The 15,752-nt window shown below is 38.9% G+C and overlaps 1 protein-coding gene across 1 annotated transcript in view; it reads left to right on the top strand.

Annotated features, from left to right (window-relative positions):
- Nucleotides 1-15,752, top strand: part of xkr7b (XK, Kell blood group complex subunit-related family, member 7b) — a 49,331-nt gene extending 33,579 nt beyond the window's left edge. The window contains exons 2-4 of the mRNA XM_033969782.2: nucleotides 9,845-10,050; nucleotides 11,498-11,717; nucleotides 14,192-15,752. Coding sequence (XP_033825673.1) covers nucleotides 9,845-10,050; nucleotides 11,498-11,717; nucleotides 14,192-14,981 — 1,216 coding nt within the window. The 3' untranslated portion in view covers nucleotides 14,982-15,752. The remainder of the gene's footprint in view (nucleotides 1-9,844; nucleotides 10,051-11,497; nucleotides 11,718-14,191) is intronic.

Here is a 15,752-nt window from a genome sequence, read left to right as displayed (position 1 = left end):
TTCTTGAAAAACAAAGTCTCTTAAAAAAATAAAATAAAGAAAATAAAAGCCATATAATGGTTGTGTCAAGCATTTTTGCAAAGGATTAATGAAATGTTGTCTTATTGTATGTTTCATAGAGAAAGAAGATATCATTCTTTGGCGTGTCATCTGCATGCATGCTTGTATATTCCAGCATCTTGTACCAACAATGTACTACAAACTTATATCAAACTGCTGTTGTGAGAAAAAGAGGAATTCATCTCACTCAAGGCCAACTTAAGAGCGACAACAGTAACACCGTCACGGGTTCCTGTGGAACAGTTAAAGTCAGTGTAGGGACATGGGGGGTCTCGGGAGCAGAGTTTCGAGCCTTGAAGTCTGTGTTGTTCATAGGAGGATTGTAGCAACAGAGCTGTTGTAGGCTGTTTGTAGAAATTCTTGGGCACGAGCATTGACCTACTACAAACTTACAACTGCATGTTTGTAAAGTTGCCTCAAGAACATTGTTGGAAATGAGCTGAGGCTGAATTATAAGTATTTTATCATACATACTTGTTAATGGTATGCCACTTCTTAAGCTCAAGTTGCCCTGGGGTAGACTGACAGAAGTGAGGCTGCCAATCTGTGCCATTGGCCTCTCCAAACATTACCAACGCTCACTCACACAATACATACATAATAGGTAAGGTGGGTGATGCGTCTTGCCTAAAAACACACCAGCACTTCAAAGCTGAACCACCGAGTTTCGAGTTTGTGGATAAGTGCTCCAGTGAGACACTAAGCCCTTAATATGTCATAAAATTGAATATCACAATACCTGAAAAGTATTTATTCACATACCTTACACAACCTGTAGATGAACAATTTTGTGATGTTGTATTACTATGTCTGACTGAGAGCTTGAGTGGCGCCAGGTGAGCTGTACTGGGCATGCTCAGACTCAGTCTCTATGGAATCCCAGGGTCGTCATGGCAGCGGTTGAAGGAAAGAGCAATGTTAAAAATATCTTTCATGTCCTACGTTATATAGGCTAGGCATAAGTTTTGGTCCTCAGACTATTGTTACACGTGCAGAAAGCTGAGTGAGCATTTTGCCAGACTGGAATCAACTTGTGTTTGCATCGAAAATCTAAATATATAACTTTTGAGTTTAAGTTAATGATGAGGGAACAACATTGTTAACAGCTCATGAAAGTCAATTTTATGCAACATGCCCAATTGTTGTGATAAAATATGAGCAGTATAGAAACGTGCAGTCATAATTGGTACTGCAGAAGGGAGAATTTTGAAAAAAGTACACAAATACAAGAAGTAACACTAAGTTTTTAAACTGGATATCTGTCATCAACTCGGAAAATTCCATCCAAAACAATTTATGCACCAGGTTTAAACCTTCTTTTAACAAAATAAAGGTATTATTAATCTAATCATAAGTCTTATACAATTTAGACACGTTTAGACATGGCTCACATCTGCTGCCTGTGTCCAAAGGAAGTTAAATTATAAGCTTCACCAAAATAAATAAATAAATGCCTATCTTCTTATGTTATCTATGTTTAATGAAATGCGCAGTCTAACCTGTCATATCCACTTTAACTGGTTTGCGAGATCCGGGGAGCGACTGCAGACATTTAGTGGGTCGACCCCGTTCGGTGGGGGGCCCGCTCCGAAACACGGCCCCCGCGGAGATGAAATGTTCTGTGGGTAATGACCTTCAAAACGCACCGCCAACAGAACTGGAGACTCATGCGCGGCAATGAGGAAGAGCCATGTAATTAAAGTCTGATAAAAAGAGAAAGATGGAGAGAGAAATCAAGGAATCAGGTAAATGGAAAATCTGAGGGAGGTATCATAAATGTGGAAAAAGAAGTTGTCATGAAAAATGTTAAACTCATTAAAAGGTGCTGTATGTAACTCATTTGACTTACCTTTTGGGGATTGGTGTAACGATATTTAAGTATTTTCAGCTTTTAAACATGTTAGAATATAGTTCAGTCATTAAAAGTTGACCTGGAATTGCATTAAGTATCATTCACACGGGTCCTTTGCCCTTTGCTCCTTTGCCTCTGAACTTCATTAAACACTCCCTTACAGCCTCATCGAAATTCCCCATGATTGTGATGTCATAGGTAGAAACCTGTTTAGTTGTTGCATCCATAACTCATCACCAGAGTCGTTTTAAGCATTTCTGGTATCAAATCGTGTACATTACGTCTGCATGCTACATTAACATGTCCAGATATGTCCCTCATTTTTAGTTTAATTGATTTTGCTGTGGTAATATTGAGTACTGAGGCTATGAGTTTATGTTTCTATTGTATTTTTCAAATTAGGCATTATTTTAAATCATCTAAATCATGCAGATCCAAAGCAAATGTACTCAAGACCATGTTTATAGGCCAATGACAACACTAGTAATGCATCATATTTGTTCTATATCCTCCTGAGACCCGAGCTCTTGCACGACAGGCTTTATTAATTTCTCTGTGTTATTTGTTCTGACTGGGACCTGATGAGTCTAAATACAAAGAATTGTCTTTTACATTATGCAGCTTCTGAGAAAAAAATATGTAAATCAAATGTCCTCATATGTGGACATTGTACTCATTTTGATAAAACATTTAAATAATGATTTGCAAAAACTATTTATTAAGGCCCTGAACACAGCAACATTTGTCCTGAATGTAAAAAACACAATAAGAAACAACAATTGTGCCTCTTGGAACAATGTGTCTCATGTGAAGAGCTGCTGACAGGAGCAGGAAGAAAAGAAAAAAAAATTAAATAAAATATTCTAAACATTCTAAACTGTTAAAAAATGAATATATATAATATATTTGCATTGTTGCTGTTCTTGTTGCTGTTATTCTTCATCTAAAAAATTGCATTGTGGCCTAGACAGGCCAAAAACGTGTTGTCCACATATGAGGACACCAGGTCTCAGGAGGTTAAGGCTTAAGTACCAATTTCAGACATGTTAGGGTCATTTCTTCATTGCATCCATTTTCTCTCTCTGTTTCTTCTCTCTTTCCCCTCTCTACCTCACTATCTCTCTGTTTTATCTTGCTCCCTATCTCGCCCCCTCCCTAGCTATCCCCCTTTTCTTTCTTCCTTCATTCTCTTTCTTCCTCCTTCCATCCCTCCCTCTCCTTTTCTTTCCCAACACCCTCTCTGTCTCACCGCTCTTTCTCACCTCTCTCCAAATCTGTCTCATTCTATTTCTCCCCCATTGTCTTTTTACTCTCCTTCTCTTTCCATCCCTCTCTCTTTTCCCCCATCCATCACTCTTTTCTCTCTTTCCCAAAACTTTTTTATTTCTCTGTCTCTTTTTTTCTTTTCTACCTTTTCCTCCTCTCTACTCTCTCCCCTCCTCCCTCTCTTAACCCCTTTCTTTCCCTCTCGCTCTCTCTCTCCCCCCCTTTCTATGGCCGTCCCATAAACAGTGATTGATCCCCCGCTCCTCTCCGCACACCTCCGTCCATTACCTCTCCTTTCTCCCTTCATTACCCCCTCTCTTGCCCATAAATCGTGGCACCTTTATCACGGAGCACTGGATTTCACTCCTCCGTCAGTACACTCCCTCCAACCTGCCTCCTCCCTCCGTCCTTTGTCCTGCCCTTTTATTAGGCAGCCACTGACTTTAATATGGACCAAAATTAGACGTAAAGTGATAATCAAAGTATGATACAAGTTATGAGTGTGCAATTCTATCCTTATTAACATCAGTAGTAAACTACATTGGCCTACAGAGCATGCACTATTGGGGTATTATGAAATATAAAACATTTAAAATCTAGTGCCTTTTAAAGGTACAGTATGTAACTTTGTGGAGGTGGCATGTCACTTGCTTGATTCCATGGAAATACAAGCCATACCTTTGAACACTCAATGGAAATGGATACGATTTATTTATAATATATTGTGAAATATTATAGCCTAAGAACATGGAACTGAGCAGGAGGAGACCCTCCTCCAGGCCATACAAGTGAGGTTTGTGGAGAGGCCGTCAGAGTAAGGATGCAAGCTTTGTTTTTTTTAACATTCGTTACATATTGTAATGTTAAATATTAAAGAACAAAATATGCAGATTGAAACAAATTTGGTAATGATTTATAAACTTGAAAACTACACTGGGTTTCTACCTGTGAAGCCACAATCCTGAGGAAATTTAAAAGGAGTTTGTGATGACTCAGAGGAGGGCAGACAAGCCTGAACAAAGCAAAATACAACTCCAGTTGTAGAAGGTAGGGGTAGGATCTGGAGGGCTGAAGGGGAGAGTAAAAATAAATATATGCCACATAAAAGTAAATATTTATCATCCCACCAAACAAAGTAATAACTACAAAAATATGGAAATCTGACATGTGATGTGTACTTTAACCCCTCCTCTTTTCCTGGTGTTTTCCTTGGTGTCTTCTCCACTCTGATTGGCCAACACGTGTGTACTTGTGTGAATGAGGATGCTGCAGAATCTGGATCAGCCCGGAGCTTGTCACTTCAGATAACATCGGCCGCGTCCAATTCCCAATTAACACCGGCCGCGCTCTGTTCCTCCTATCTCCTCCTCTTATCTGATCCTGCTTTTTGCTCCTGCTATCTGCTCACCAACATACAGGCAGGGAGAGTGGGACAAGGGACTTTAAGGAATTTGGATGTGGAAGTGTTTTTAGCTTGCCTGGCAACTCTGTAGTTCTTATACAAAGGGGTATCAGCCTGGTCACCATTCCCTCAGTGACCAGCTGATAGAGTAGAGTAGCTCATCCTCATATCCAAAGGTTGGCGGTTCAAATCCAGCTCTGGACAAACTTTTTTTTTTCCTCGAGTCTGTTTATCATTATATATATATATATATATATATATATATATATATATATATATATATATATATATATATATATATATATATATATATATATATAATTTTTTATTTTTTTTAACAATAGTAGAAGTAATGTCATATAGATACATGACATACATGAAAAAATATAGAAATATAAATACATAGAAAGAAAAGGAAAACAAAACAAGAGAAAAATAATTATTACTGACCAACGGGTTTCTGCCACCACAGCGATCAACAATTCAAAACAAAATACTATGTCCACCAAGGGGGAGAAAGCCCTCAAAATCTTATATAGTACAAGAAGCCGAACCACACGGGTGTATTTAAAGTGGAAGTAAACACTGAATCAACATTATTTTTCTGCTAAACTGTGTATATGGTGTTTTTATAGTACTGCCTACTGTTCCTACTCCTTTTTAGGAAATTAAATTGCAAACTAGGTAAATGTGTATTTTTTTAAAATGTGCGTGTCCTGGCCCCAGTGGTTACCATTTTTCAAGTACTATGTGATATCACCCATGACCTATATCTCTTGGATCAATCACACTCTTATGCCCAGACCATGCCCCTCCTCCCTCCTCTCTCTCTCTTCTTTAGTCCTCCAGGTACTGCCCAGTTTGAAATTTTGTTTTGGGTGGAGATTAGGTGTTTAGTCCTACTTGGATCAAAAATGTTCTTCTTTTTGGATGCATCTTAAGAGTGGACAAAAGTTCTCAAAATGGCACATACCTAACAGCAAACTAAAACCCGCAAAGAAAACTGAATTCTGTCAACTTGCCATTCTTGAAAACTAAACCTCAAATACATTTTTATTCATTTCACTCAGTTAAACTCATTTTAACTTATAGACACTTTTTTGCCAGAAATTCAGGTCACAAAATCTCTAAATCGCTGTTGTTTGTGAATCTAGGTTGAAGTCTTTCTCTCTCTCTTTGCAGTTTTTCTTTCTAATCTTCCTCTCCTCCTTCTCCTCTGTCACTCTCCTAATCTGCCTCTCACTCGGAGTTTGTGAGCAGGGCAAAAACTAGGTCGATGTTCCCCACTCTAAATGTATTGACTTCATTCATGTGCTCCCAGCAAACCATACAATCCTATACAACGTCTGATCAGTCACTCATCCTCCCATCTCCTCTGGTCTCCTCCGGTGTTCCAGACAGAACATCTCAACAGTAGGGCTGAACCATTTGGGAAAAATATCTAATTGCAATTTTTTGTGACAAACATTGAAATTGCGGTGATTTATGCTTTAATAGTAGGATTCTGTTCAAAGCTGATATAACAGTTTTTATGCAGAATATGACAGATTTAGTTTGTGGAAAAAAATATGGTACTTCAAAAATTGCAGCCATGTTGATTTGCTAATTTCACTCTCTCTTCACCTCCTCCAGCCTGTCCAAACATAACTGCAACTGATATTCTCAAATCCAAAGTAAATTCTTAGCAATCAAAGGTACAGCATTGTAGAAATTAGTATCTGATTTTTAAAACGTGAAAAAACAAAACCAGTTCATTTTAAACGCTGTGCAGAGATCCAAAGTTATTCCTCACTTGATCAATTCCAAGCGTCCTAATTATTCACTGTGATGACTTTAGATTAGAAGCACATTTCATAACTTTCAGAGGCTATGTCACTGCTAACAACAACTAGCATGCTAACAGTGATACATGGTGATTCGTGGACGATAAAAGTGTTGTGTGTGTGTGTGTTTTATGCCCGGATCTGACAATTTGCCTTCTCTCATCTCCATTTTGTGCTACACTGCGCTGTCAAATAATAAAAAATAAATAAATACATGTTGTTTAAAGGTAGGGGAGACTGAGGTTGGTTGTCACACTTTTTACTCAAAAAAAATGCTCATCATCAGAACATCTCACAAGAATCGAACATACATTAAGTCAAAGTTCGAAGCCTTGATTCTGAATGGGCCAGACTACATTTTTATATCATCTTGTGAGCTAAAGTTATTAACCGATACCATGTCACGGTTGGTTGTCACCGTGTGTGGGGTTGGTTGTCCCTGATTTTGGTGTTTTCTTATTAGATGCAGACATTTTGACCTCAAGCGTATACAATAAGAACAACTTACCCATTCACACATACTATACATATACATAGATACTGGGGGTGAGGCGGGTTAAGTGTCTTGCCCAAGGACACAATGACAGGACAGTGAGAGCTTGAATCAAACCACCAACTTGTTGTTCAGTGGATCTAACCAATCTGACCAACTATATTTATACTGGGAGCAGGATTTGAACCGCAGACCTTCGGATTAGAGAACGAGTAACCCAAGACCAAAGCTCCTATCCTATTGTAAACGTCCATGTACTTACATTCCAAGCAACTGGCTTCCATTTACATGCCCACTCCTCATAATTATAGTCATTACAACAATTGTTTTTGCAGGCAGCCTATTCCTCATCATTGCGTCTCATTTGAGTTCAAATTGATCAACAGAGGCCTATGGAGGGCCGTCGTAAACACCGACCAGGAAGCAGCAATTACATTCACGTTAATTAATTTTCCATTTAAAGAAATTCTGATATGAAATAAAGGATGCAGATTGTGACATGAAATTAATTAAATACTCAGAATTTATTGTTAATTTAGGTTGGTTATGTTGTGTCTCGGAAGCTAAGCAGGGTTTGACCTGGTTAGCTCTTGGATGGGAGCGCACTGGGAACATAGGAGCCACAGTGGAGAAGCAGGCGCTCTAGTGGTGTGTCGTTAGGCGAAACACTACACCGACATTACCTAGAATGAATGTAGTGTGTGCGCGGGTGTTGGTGGGGGTCTGAGGGGCCGACGGTGCAGATTGGTAGCCTCGCTTCTATCAGTCTACCCCAGGGCAGCTGTGGCTACAATAGTCGCTTATCATTACGTGACAGAACTAGTTCATTCTAAACAGTTTCCAGTGGTCCAAAGTTATTCCTCTCTTACATTATGCATCCTGAGAATCCTAATTATTCACAGCAATGCGTTTATAAGCACTTTTCACACATTTCCGAGGACAGTGCAGACTAGCATGCTAACCAGACACTTCCTGATTAGCTGACAACACGTAATTAGATGCAGACAGGAGACAGCACATTTACTTTGACCTCAAGAGCTGCTTACACAATACATCTGTACAGGAGCAAGACAAATTTAGCCCAAATATATGAATAATGTACGAAATTGCTATACAACATTAAAACATGATTATTATTTTATTCACTGGAAAAGTTACTTAGTGCATCTGTAATTTGTTCCTATTGCATTTAGCTGTTTCTAGTAGCTATCTTTTCTCTATTCTGCTGTTTTTACGCCTGCAGTCCTCGATCTATCAAATCCATATAGTCTGTGCTCCAGCCCAGGCCTCCTCCATCACTGCTCCTCTCTCCTTCCTCATCCATCGCTCTTCCACACCACGTCCCTGCCAAAAAAAAGTGCATAAAATGACTATCTATAGTGACACAATGGACTGCAATGACCCCACAGAGAAGAGGCTGGTGTAGCGGCGCTGCACGGGGATATTAGAAAGGAGTTGGCTCATTATAAAGTTAATTAAAATGCTCTAAGCCAATATTATTTTGTGGTGTGTTTGATCATAAAAATGTAAAGAAGAGCTCTTAAAGGAACCGTCCGTAATTTTAAATTCCATAAATATGACCGATCTGTTTTCCCACATATGAGGTAGACATGTTGAAATCAAATATAGCTTTTACTGATAGCGGCAATTGCAATGCTGATTTCATTTAGTGTTTGGTTCTCTAGACAGTTATGGAATCAGAAAACAGAATGAGCCACACAAGTCTCTCATTTGCCTTTCAGTGCTGAAATCTAGTTGGTTTAAACCTAAAAGGACTCTCTCTGAATCATCACTACCTAATGTCCCAGCACCTAGAGCCAATCTGTAATCAGTGCTAGTGCAGCCTTTGTGATCGTAGTACCTTTTTTTAAAACTGAGCCTTGAGTGTAGGCCATATGCAGTTCATTCAATACTGATCTAAACTCCCTGAATAAAAGAAATACATCCATGTACTTCTTGTTCAAAACTGCACAGCTGATTATCTTCTGCTGGCCACATTTTAGTTATATTTTACCATAGAAACAGACAATTTTTCATCTGTAAAAAATGGCTATGGTTATCTGTACCTGAACAAAACCTTGAGTTTCTTTTATACTGAATAACGTTACATCTCTTACACTTTTACTCAGTGAGGGACCCGCATATGTGTGTTAAATGATTTTTTCTGCACGTCCACATGTTGCCGCAGATAGTCGTCATATATGCTGACGTGTGTGCTATGCTGCCACTTATATTTACGCCTTGCTTTCAAATGTGCTAGGGCTGCAAAAGTGCCGGAGACGAGTATACCGGTTTTCTGCGAGCTGCCCGTGTACTATGACTGCTATGTACTTTATACTGCACAGCTCCAGACAAGCGTTTAAAAGTCATGTTCTGTTTACCATATAAGGAAATATTATCCTAGTTACCACCAGCTTGTTTCCATGGAGATGGAGAGTTGTTCTTTATTTGGAATGTTTCACAGTTAAAATTATGTAATTAACACAATGCATTTAATCAATTCGATTATTTGTATTGCAAAAAAATTGTTTAGACAATGCTTTGCCAGTTGTGGACAATTTTAGTCCTGATTTTGCCCTGAACTCAGATCACGATGTATGACATACTGATTGATATACTTTTAATATAATTAATATCTTCCAAATTAATGGTGACTTATTCAACTATTAAATAAAATGGATATCACACAAAGTATTTTCTTTTAAGCACCAACAATGAATGGATTTGTTTTTACACGTAAATACATTTCATTAGATTAAATTACAAACATAATAGCCTCTGTGCACAGCAGAGCTCTGGTGTGCTCACTGTGCATCAAAGCTAAAACTAACTTTATTATTATTATTATTAACTTTTATTATATGATGATGTCACTGTGGCTTGTTATTTCTCTTTTTTGTGGTTTCACAGAAAGCCATATGTTAACCCCTTGTGTCCCTGTGTTCCAGATACATCCACACCCTGTACCTGGGTGCTCAGAGCAGGTGGCACAGTGGTGGTGGCAGGCCTCGGAGACACTTCCACTGGAGGCTGATGTTCGAGAGCGCTGACATCACCATGCTTCGCCTCCTGGAAGCTTTCCTCAAGTCCGCCCCACAGCTCGTCCTGCAGCTCAGCATCATGATCCACGGCAACAACGTCCTGCCGCTGCAAGGTCCCACAAACACACACTTTATAGACGTCCATGTGTTTCAGAATGATGAAAAATTATCATTGGAACCAAAGCAATTAACAATTGCAAACTAAATATTATAAAGAAGAACTAAACAGCTTTCTACAATAGAGCTCCCCCTGCAGCTCTCGCATGAAAATACACTATCAGGGAAACTCAAACTCTTTTCTTTTTATTGAAATAAAGCAATATACTCACAAAAAATATACACACACACAGACAAAACATACAAAAAACGTATCATTTCCATATATAAAAACAGCCAAGGTTTCCCATGAGAACTCTCTTCAGGTCAGGTCGGCCATATTGCAAGATTGATTTTCTGCCCAGAGACAGCAAGGGACGACGACGGTCACTTACACATCACATACTTACAATTTAATTAGGTAAAATATGACATAGTAGTTATAAGTACTAAGTTCATTTATTTTTCATTTTACATTTTGTTTAAATTTATAATTTGGAATATAGAATAACTCACAGATTATGACAACATAACATGTTCATCATCTTGATCTCGAGTATACAAATACATCAATTAATTGAGGTAAATGTTACGTTACTTTAATAAATGTGTTTCAATTCGGTTCATTTTTGTATAGTCCAAAATCACAACAGCAGTCGCCCTACAGGGCTTAACAAGATCATTGATTTAACCAACAGAAAGTTAGAAAATCAAACAGTGAAAGACATTGGTAAATAACAGACAGAGATTAACCAACATTCAGAGCAAACAGGAAAAATGTCATGTTGAAAAGAACAGTTTGTTATTACACTCCAAATACTCACACTGATCACATGTTTAAACAGTCAAACGTTTGGACACATCCTGTTCACTCAGTGATTTTGTTTTATTATTATTATTATTATTATTATTATTATTATTATTATTATTATTATTATTGTTGTTATTATTGTTATTGTTATTGTTATTATTATTATTATATTTATTTGTTTGTTTAATTTACGTTTACCACTTTCTACATTTTATATACATACGGAACACATCAAATATATTATGCAAGATGTATGGCATTATGTAGCAAAAAAAAAAAATTAAGTAAGTCAAGTAATTTGTAAAAACATATTTTTAATTCAAATCAAAGCAGCCACCCTTTGCTTTGTTGACAGCGCAGCAAACCCTTGATCATTTCACAATAATCTTCTTGATGAAGTTTCTTGAAACTGTTTTCACTTCACAGGTGTGTCCTACAAGGGTCAAAAAAGGACAAAGGTACAATGCAGTGATCAAAGCAAATTGTGACTATTTAAAAAAAAATCTAAATCAAGTTTTGAGCTATTTTTTGGTTTGCTACATTTCACATGTATCATTCATAGTTTTGCTGCCACCACAATGTAAATAATCATGGAAATAAAGAAGTGTGTCCAAAACTTTTGACTGGTAGTGTTTGTCCCTGTCCCACTGCAGGTCTGTCTGCCTCGGCCTCCCTGGTCTCTCTGGCCTGGATGATCGCGTCCTATCAGAAGGTGCTCAGGGACTCGCGGGACGATAAACTGCCCATGTCATACAAGGCAGTGATCGCGCAGATGCTGTGGCACTTCTTCACCATCGGCGCTCGGACCGTGGCCTTCGCGCTCTTCGCCTCCGTCTTCCAGCTCTACTTTGGCATCTTCATTGTCAGCCACTGGTTAGAATCACTCTATAAAAACTTACCCCAAACATTCAAGGATCCCCATAGTTTAAAATTGAGCCAAAGAGCAGGTCAAAATTACATGGTAGATTACGCAAAATCTACTTTTTCTTTCTACCATGTTATAAAGTTGTTCCCTCATCAAAAACATGCCTGAAGGAGTTTTAGATGTCATCCGTGCATGTCTGAGTAATCTAGAGATCTCTCCCATGCCTTATTCAAACCCCCTTAAAGTACAATTATGTCCATTGCGCCGCCCCCAAGCCTCCATTACCCATCCTCCTGCACAACAGTTCTCCATAAATATACATAAGGATGGTACAAAGCGATACACTGCAAAATTGACAAAGCTGATGTGATGTGCAGTAGTTTCATTAGTGGGATGCACACTGACTGTGTCATGACAGCAGTCTTAAGGCTCTTAAGGGAGGGGAGCCTCAAAGCGTCAGAAATGTGACACTTAAACATGTTAATATGTTGTTTTTGGTGAATATAACATTTTCAAAACGTATGTAATGAGAGAAGTGTAATACCCCCCTCTATATCACAAAAAACATGTTTTGTTGGCACATTTATACAAAGGTGAAATTATATTATTTACACTAATTTCAAAAAGTAGTGACATTATTCAAAACCAAAGACTAGATCATTGTCAACTGAAAGGACTTTAAGTCAAAAGATAATATGGCAAGTTTGTGGAGCCAAATAAATCATAATAAACAAAATTATTTTTAGACTTTCAGTTTGTAGGTAAAGAGCCAGATTCGCCATGAAATGAAAAAGCTGAAATCACAAATGTTGAACCTGATCATTTTTATTAGTGACTAGACTCAAGAGGTCACTGTGTTACAACAAAAATCTGCAATTGCACAGTACTCATTTCAGGTCCCCCCTCATCTGTATTAAATAAAACACATTAAAACCAGAACATTTTGAGCCTGGATTTAAACATTGTCAAAGTAGAGGCCCTTCTCATCAGGAAGACTGTTCCAGGTTTCAGTATGTTGTTATGACAATATGAAAGACAGATTAAACTTGTGAATCTTGTTTAATCTGCCTTTTTAAAATACCAACTCTTCAGTTAACAACTCATTAACTTTCATGTGTTATACAAGGTGTATGGTGTAAGATATATAGAATTATGTAGCAAAGGAAAAAAGTGAAGTAACTCATACAAATATATATTAGATTAAGCTTCCTCAAAGTTGCCACCCTTTGCTTTGTTGACAGCGCTGTAAACCCTTGGCCTCAAAGAGCTTCATGATGATTTGAGTCTTCACTGAGCTTCTTGATGAAGTCTCCTTAAGTGGTTTTCACTTTAAGGTTTGCCACGTCAGAGATGATCAAACCACAGGGGAGGCTATTTTTTAAAATCTGGAATCTTATTTTTTGTTCACTACATTCCAGATGTGTCATTCATAGTTTTGACGTCTTCAATGAGAATCTACAATGTAAATATGTAATGAAAACAAGGAAAAAACAAATGAAAAAGTGTACCCAAGCTTTTGATGTATGAAATTTATATTTCAAATGTGCACTGTCATTTTTCTTTTTCTTTCTTTTAACTAAAGCACATTTATTTATTATACTGAAAAAATATATTAGTCATTAGTATTATCAAGCTTCTGTTCCTTGTATAAAGATCATTTTCCAGTCCACCAGGCAGTATCCACGCGTCTGACAATTTAATAGTCATGTAAGCACAAGTTTATTTAACCTTTGCAAATGAAATAAACAAATCCACCGTGTAAAGCTCTTCTTTATTAGTGCCCGCAGAATAATAATGTTTGCAAACACTGGTAATATTCCAATGGTCTGCTATTTTTAGGCCCATCTCAGCAGAGAGGAGGTGCGAGAGGAGCTGTGAGGCTATGTTCTGCTGCTTCTAACTCAAACCTGCAGCAAAACTCACAAATCAAAGACTAACTGTGAATACGATGCACAAAAATGGAAGGAATTTTCAATTACTGCTTAAAGGTGCACTGTGTAAAGAGTCTGATGAAGGGTCCGTCAACTATTTGCCTCATAAAAATGTTATAGCTTTGGATGGAATGTTTAAGAGGATAGTGTAAAATTATTTGTTGTGCTATTATTGAATTGCAGGCATTTTTGTTGCCATAACAATACTTGTTTTTTTGGAGTCACCTGCAAGTTTCATGCCATTGTGTGGAACATTTCAGGCAAAACAGCCTGGTCTCCATGGAGAAAAGAAGGTTTTAAAGCCTGCACCTAAAGTGTACATATTATAGAAAAATAATTTTGAGCAATAAAACAAAAAACAAACTACAACCTTAAATATAGGCAAGAAATTGTTTTAAAATAAATACTAGTGCAGCCTCTGCAGCTCAGTGACTGAATTCTGGAGGTTCAGTTTTCACATGAGGCCTGTCCCTATAGAAGAATGGGAAAAACGTGTCCTCAGCCCTCAAACACAGAGCTCCATATTTACCAGTACGGTATGTGTCTTACAGGTGTGTCATGACCTTCTGGATCATCCAAGGCGAGACCGACTTCTGCATGTCCAAATGGGAGGAGATCATCTATAACATGGTGGTGGGCATCATCTACATCTTCTGCTGGTTCAACGTCAAAGAGGGCCCCAGCCGTTTCCGCATGACCGTCTACTACACTGTCACCCTGGCTGAAAACGTGGCCCTCACAGCAGCCTGGTACACCTACCGTGGGCCGCACACTTCCGACTCCTCCGCCCTGGTGGTGGTCTGCCTTGTGGCTTGCAGTTTTGCTCTCGGCACCTTCTTCATGCTGGTGTACTACTGCTGGCTCCACCCGGACGGCCCTGTGATTGGCTCACAGTGGGGGGGTTGTGTGGATGAGGGCGTGGTGGGCGCTGGAGGGGTGGCCGGGGTCATTGACGCTTGCCTGACCCCATCGCAGGGCTCCCAAACGGACATGGTCATCACCAGTCCACCCAGGACTCTACCCAGGACTAAGGGGGATTCCGGGGACCCCACGCCAGGTGACAGGGACAGTTGCTTGCCTGTGTTCCAGGTGCGCCCCTCCCCCGCCTCGTCCCCGGCCTTGCTTCACAGGACCTCCTCGTCATCGCGGCAGGAGGGTCCCGTGATCCGGATCGACCTACCCAGGAAAAGATACCCGGCCTGGGACGCACACTTCATCGACAGGCGTCTCCGGAAGACCATTCTGGTACTGGAGACGACGTCCGCAGTGAGCCCGAGGATACAGTATCGGAGCAGCTTGATGGGCAGCAAAGAGGTTTTAGAGTATGAAACCACTGTCTAAGCTCAAAAAGTGGATATTCAAATTGAAATCTCCAAATCTTAATGCCCTGCAGTGTTTCTGGGGACTCTTCACTTGAAAAGGAAAGGATATTGGGCGACATTTTTTTACAAGAATGAGGTTGTTTGATTGTAAAATGTGAAGTGCAATCGTAGAGCAAGGTCCTTGTGTCTTACTAGGAAGAAGTATGTTGAATGGACAAGTATAAAGTAAAAAATGAGCTAGAAGGAGCTTTCATCTTTGAACCGGTGATTCTAAGATGCTCTGGTCAGAAATATGAATGAACTTAGGAGCCACAATGCCTGTCTGAGGAGAGTTACAAACCTGGTGCATGATTTCTAGCCACGTATCCTTGCAAACTAACAGAAGATTTCTAAGGTAAATTGTGGTGATAAATACAAGGATAATGTCTGAATGTGAATTTGAAGACCCTAATTTGTTTAATTTGGAAGGATAGTATTTGAGATATATAGCAATGCATTTGGGCATTTTCTTTCAGTTATTCCTTGGGTCGTAGACGGTTGGTGTACCCCGGCAAAGGCAACTAGTCACAGGGCTGACACAGTTAAAGTCTGCTGGCTATAACGCTTAATACAATATTATTTTCACAAACACTCCTACTACATCATTTTGTGCCAGAAGAGAGAAGAAACTCAGAATCAATATCATATATCATAATTATTTTTCTGTATGTCTATAGCCATATAGTGGGGGAGTTTGCTGACAAAGTGACAAAAAGATAAACTATAGTGTTCATGTGGTGCACAATACAGA

This window comes from Periophthalmus magnuspinnatus, chromosome 7 (assembly GCF_009829125.3).
Source record: "Periophthalmus magnuspinnatus isolate fPerMag1 chromosome 7, fPerMag1.2.pri, whole genome shotgun sequence".
NCBI classification, from domain to species: Eukaryota; Metazoa; Chordata; class Actinopteri; order Gobiiformes; family Gobiidae; genus Periophthalmus; species Periophthalmus magnuspinnatus.
This window is presented reverse-complemented; position numbering and strand designations above follow the sequence as displayed.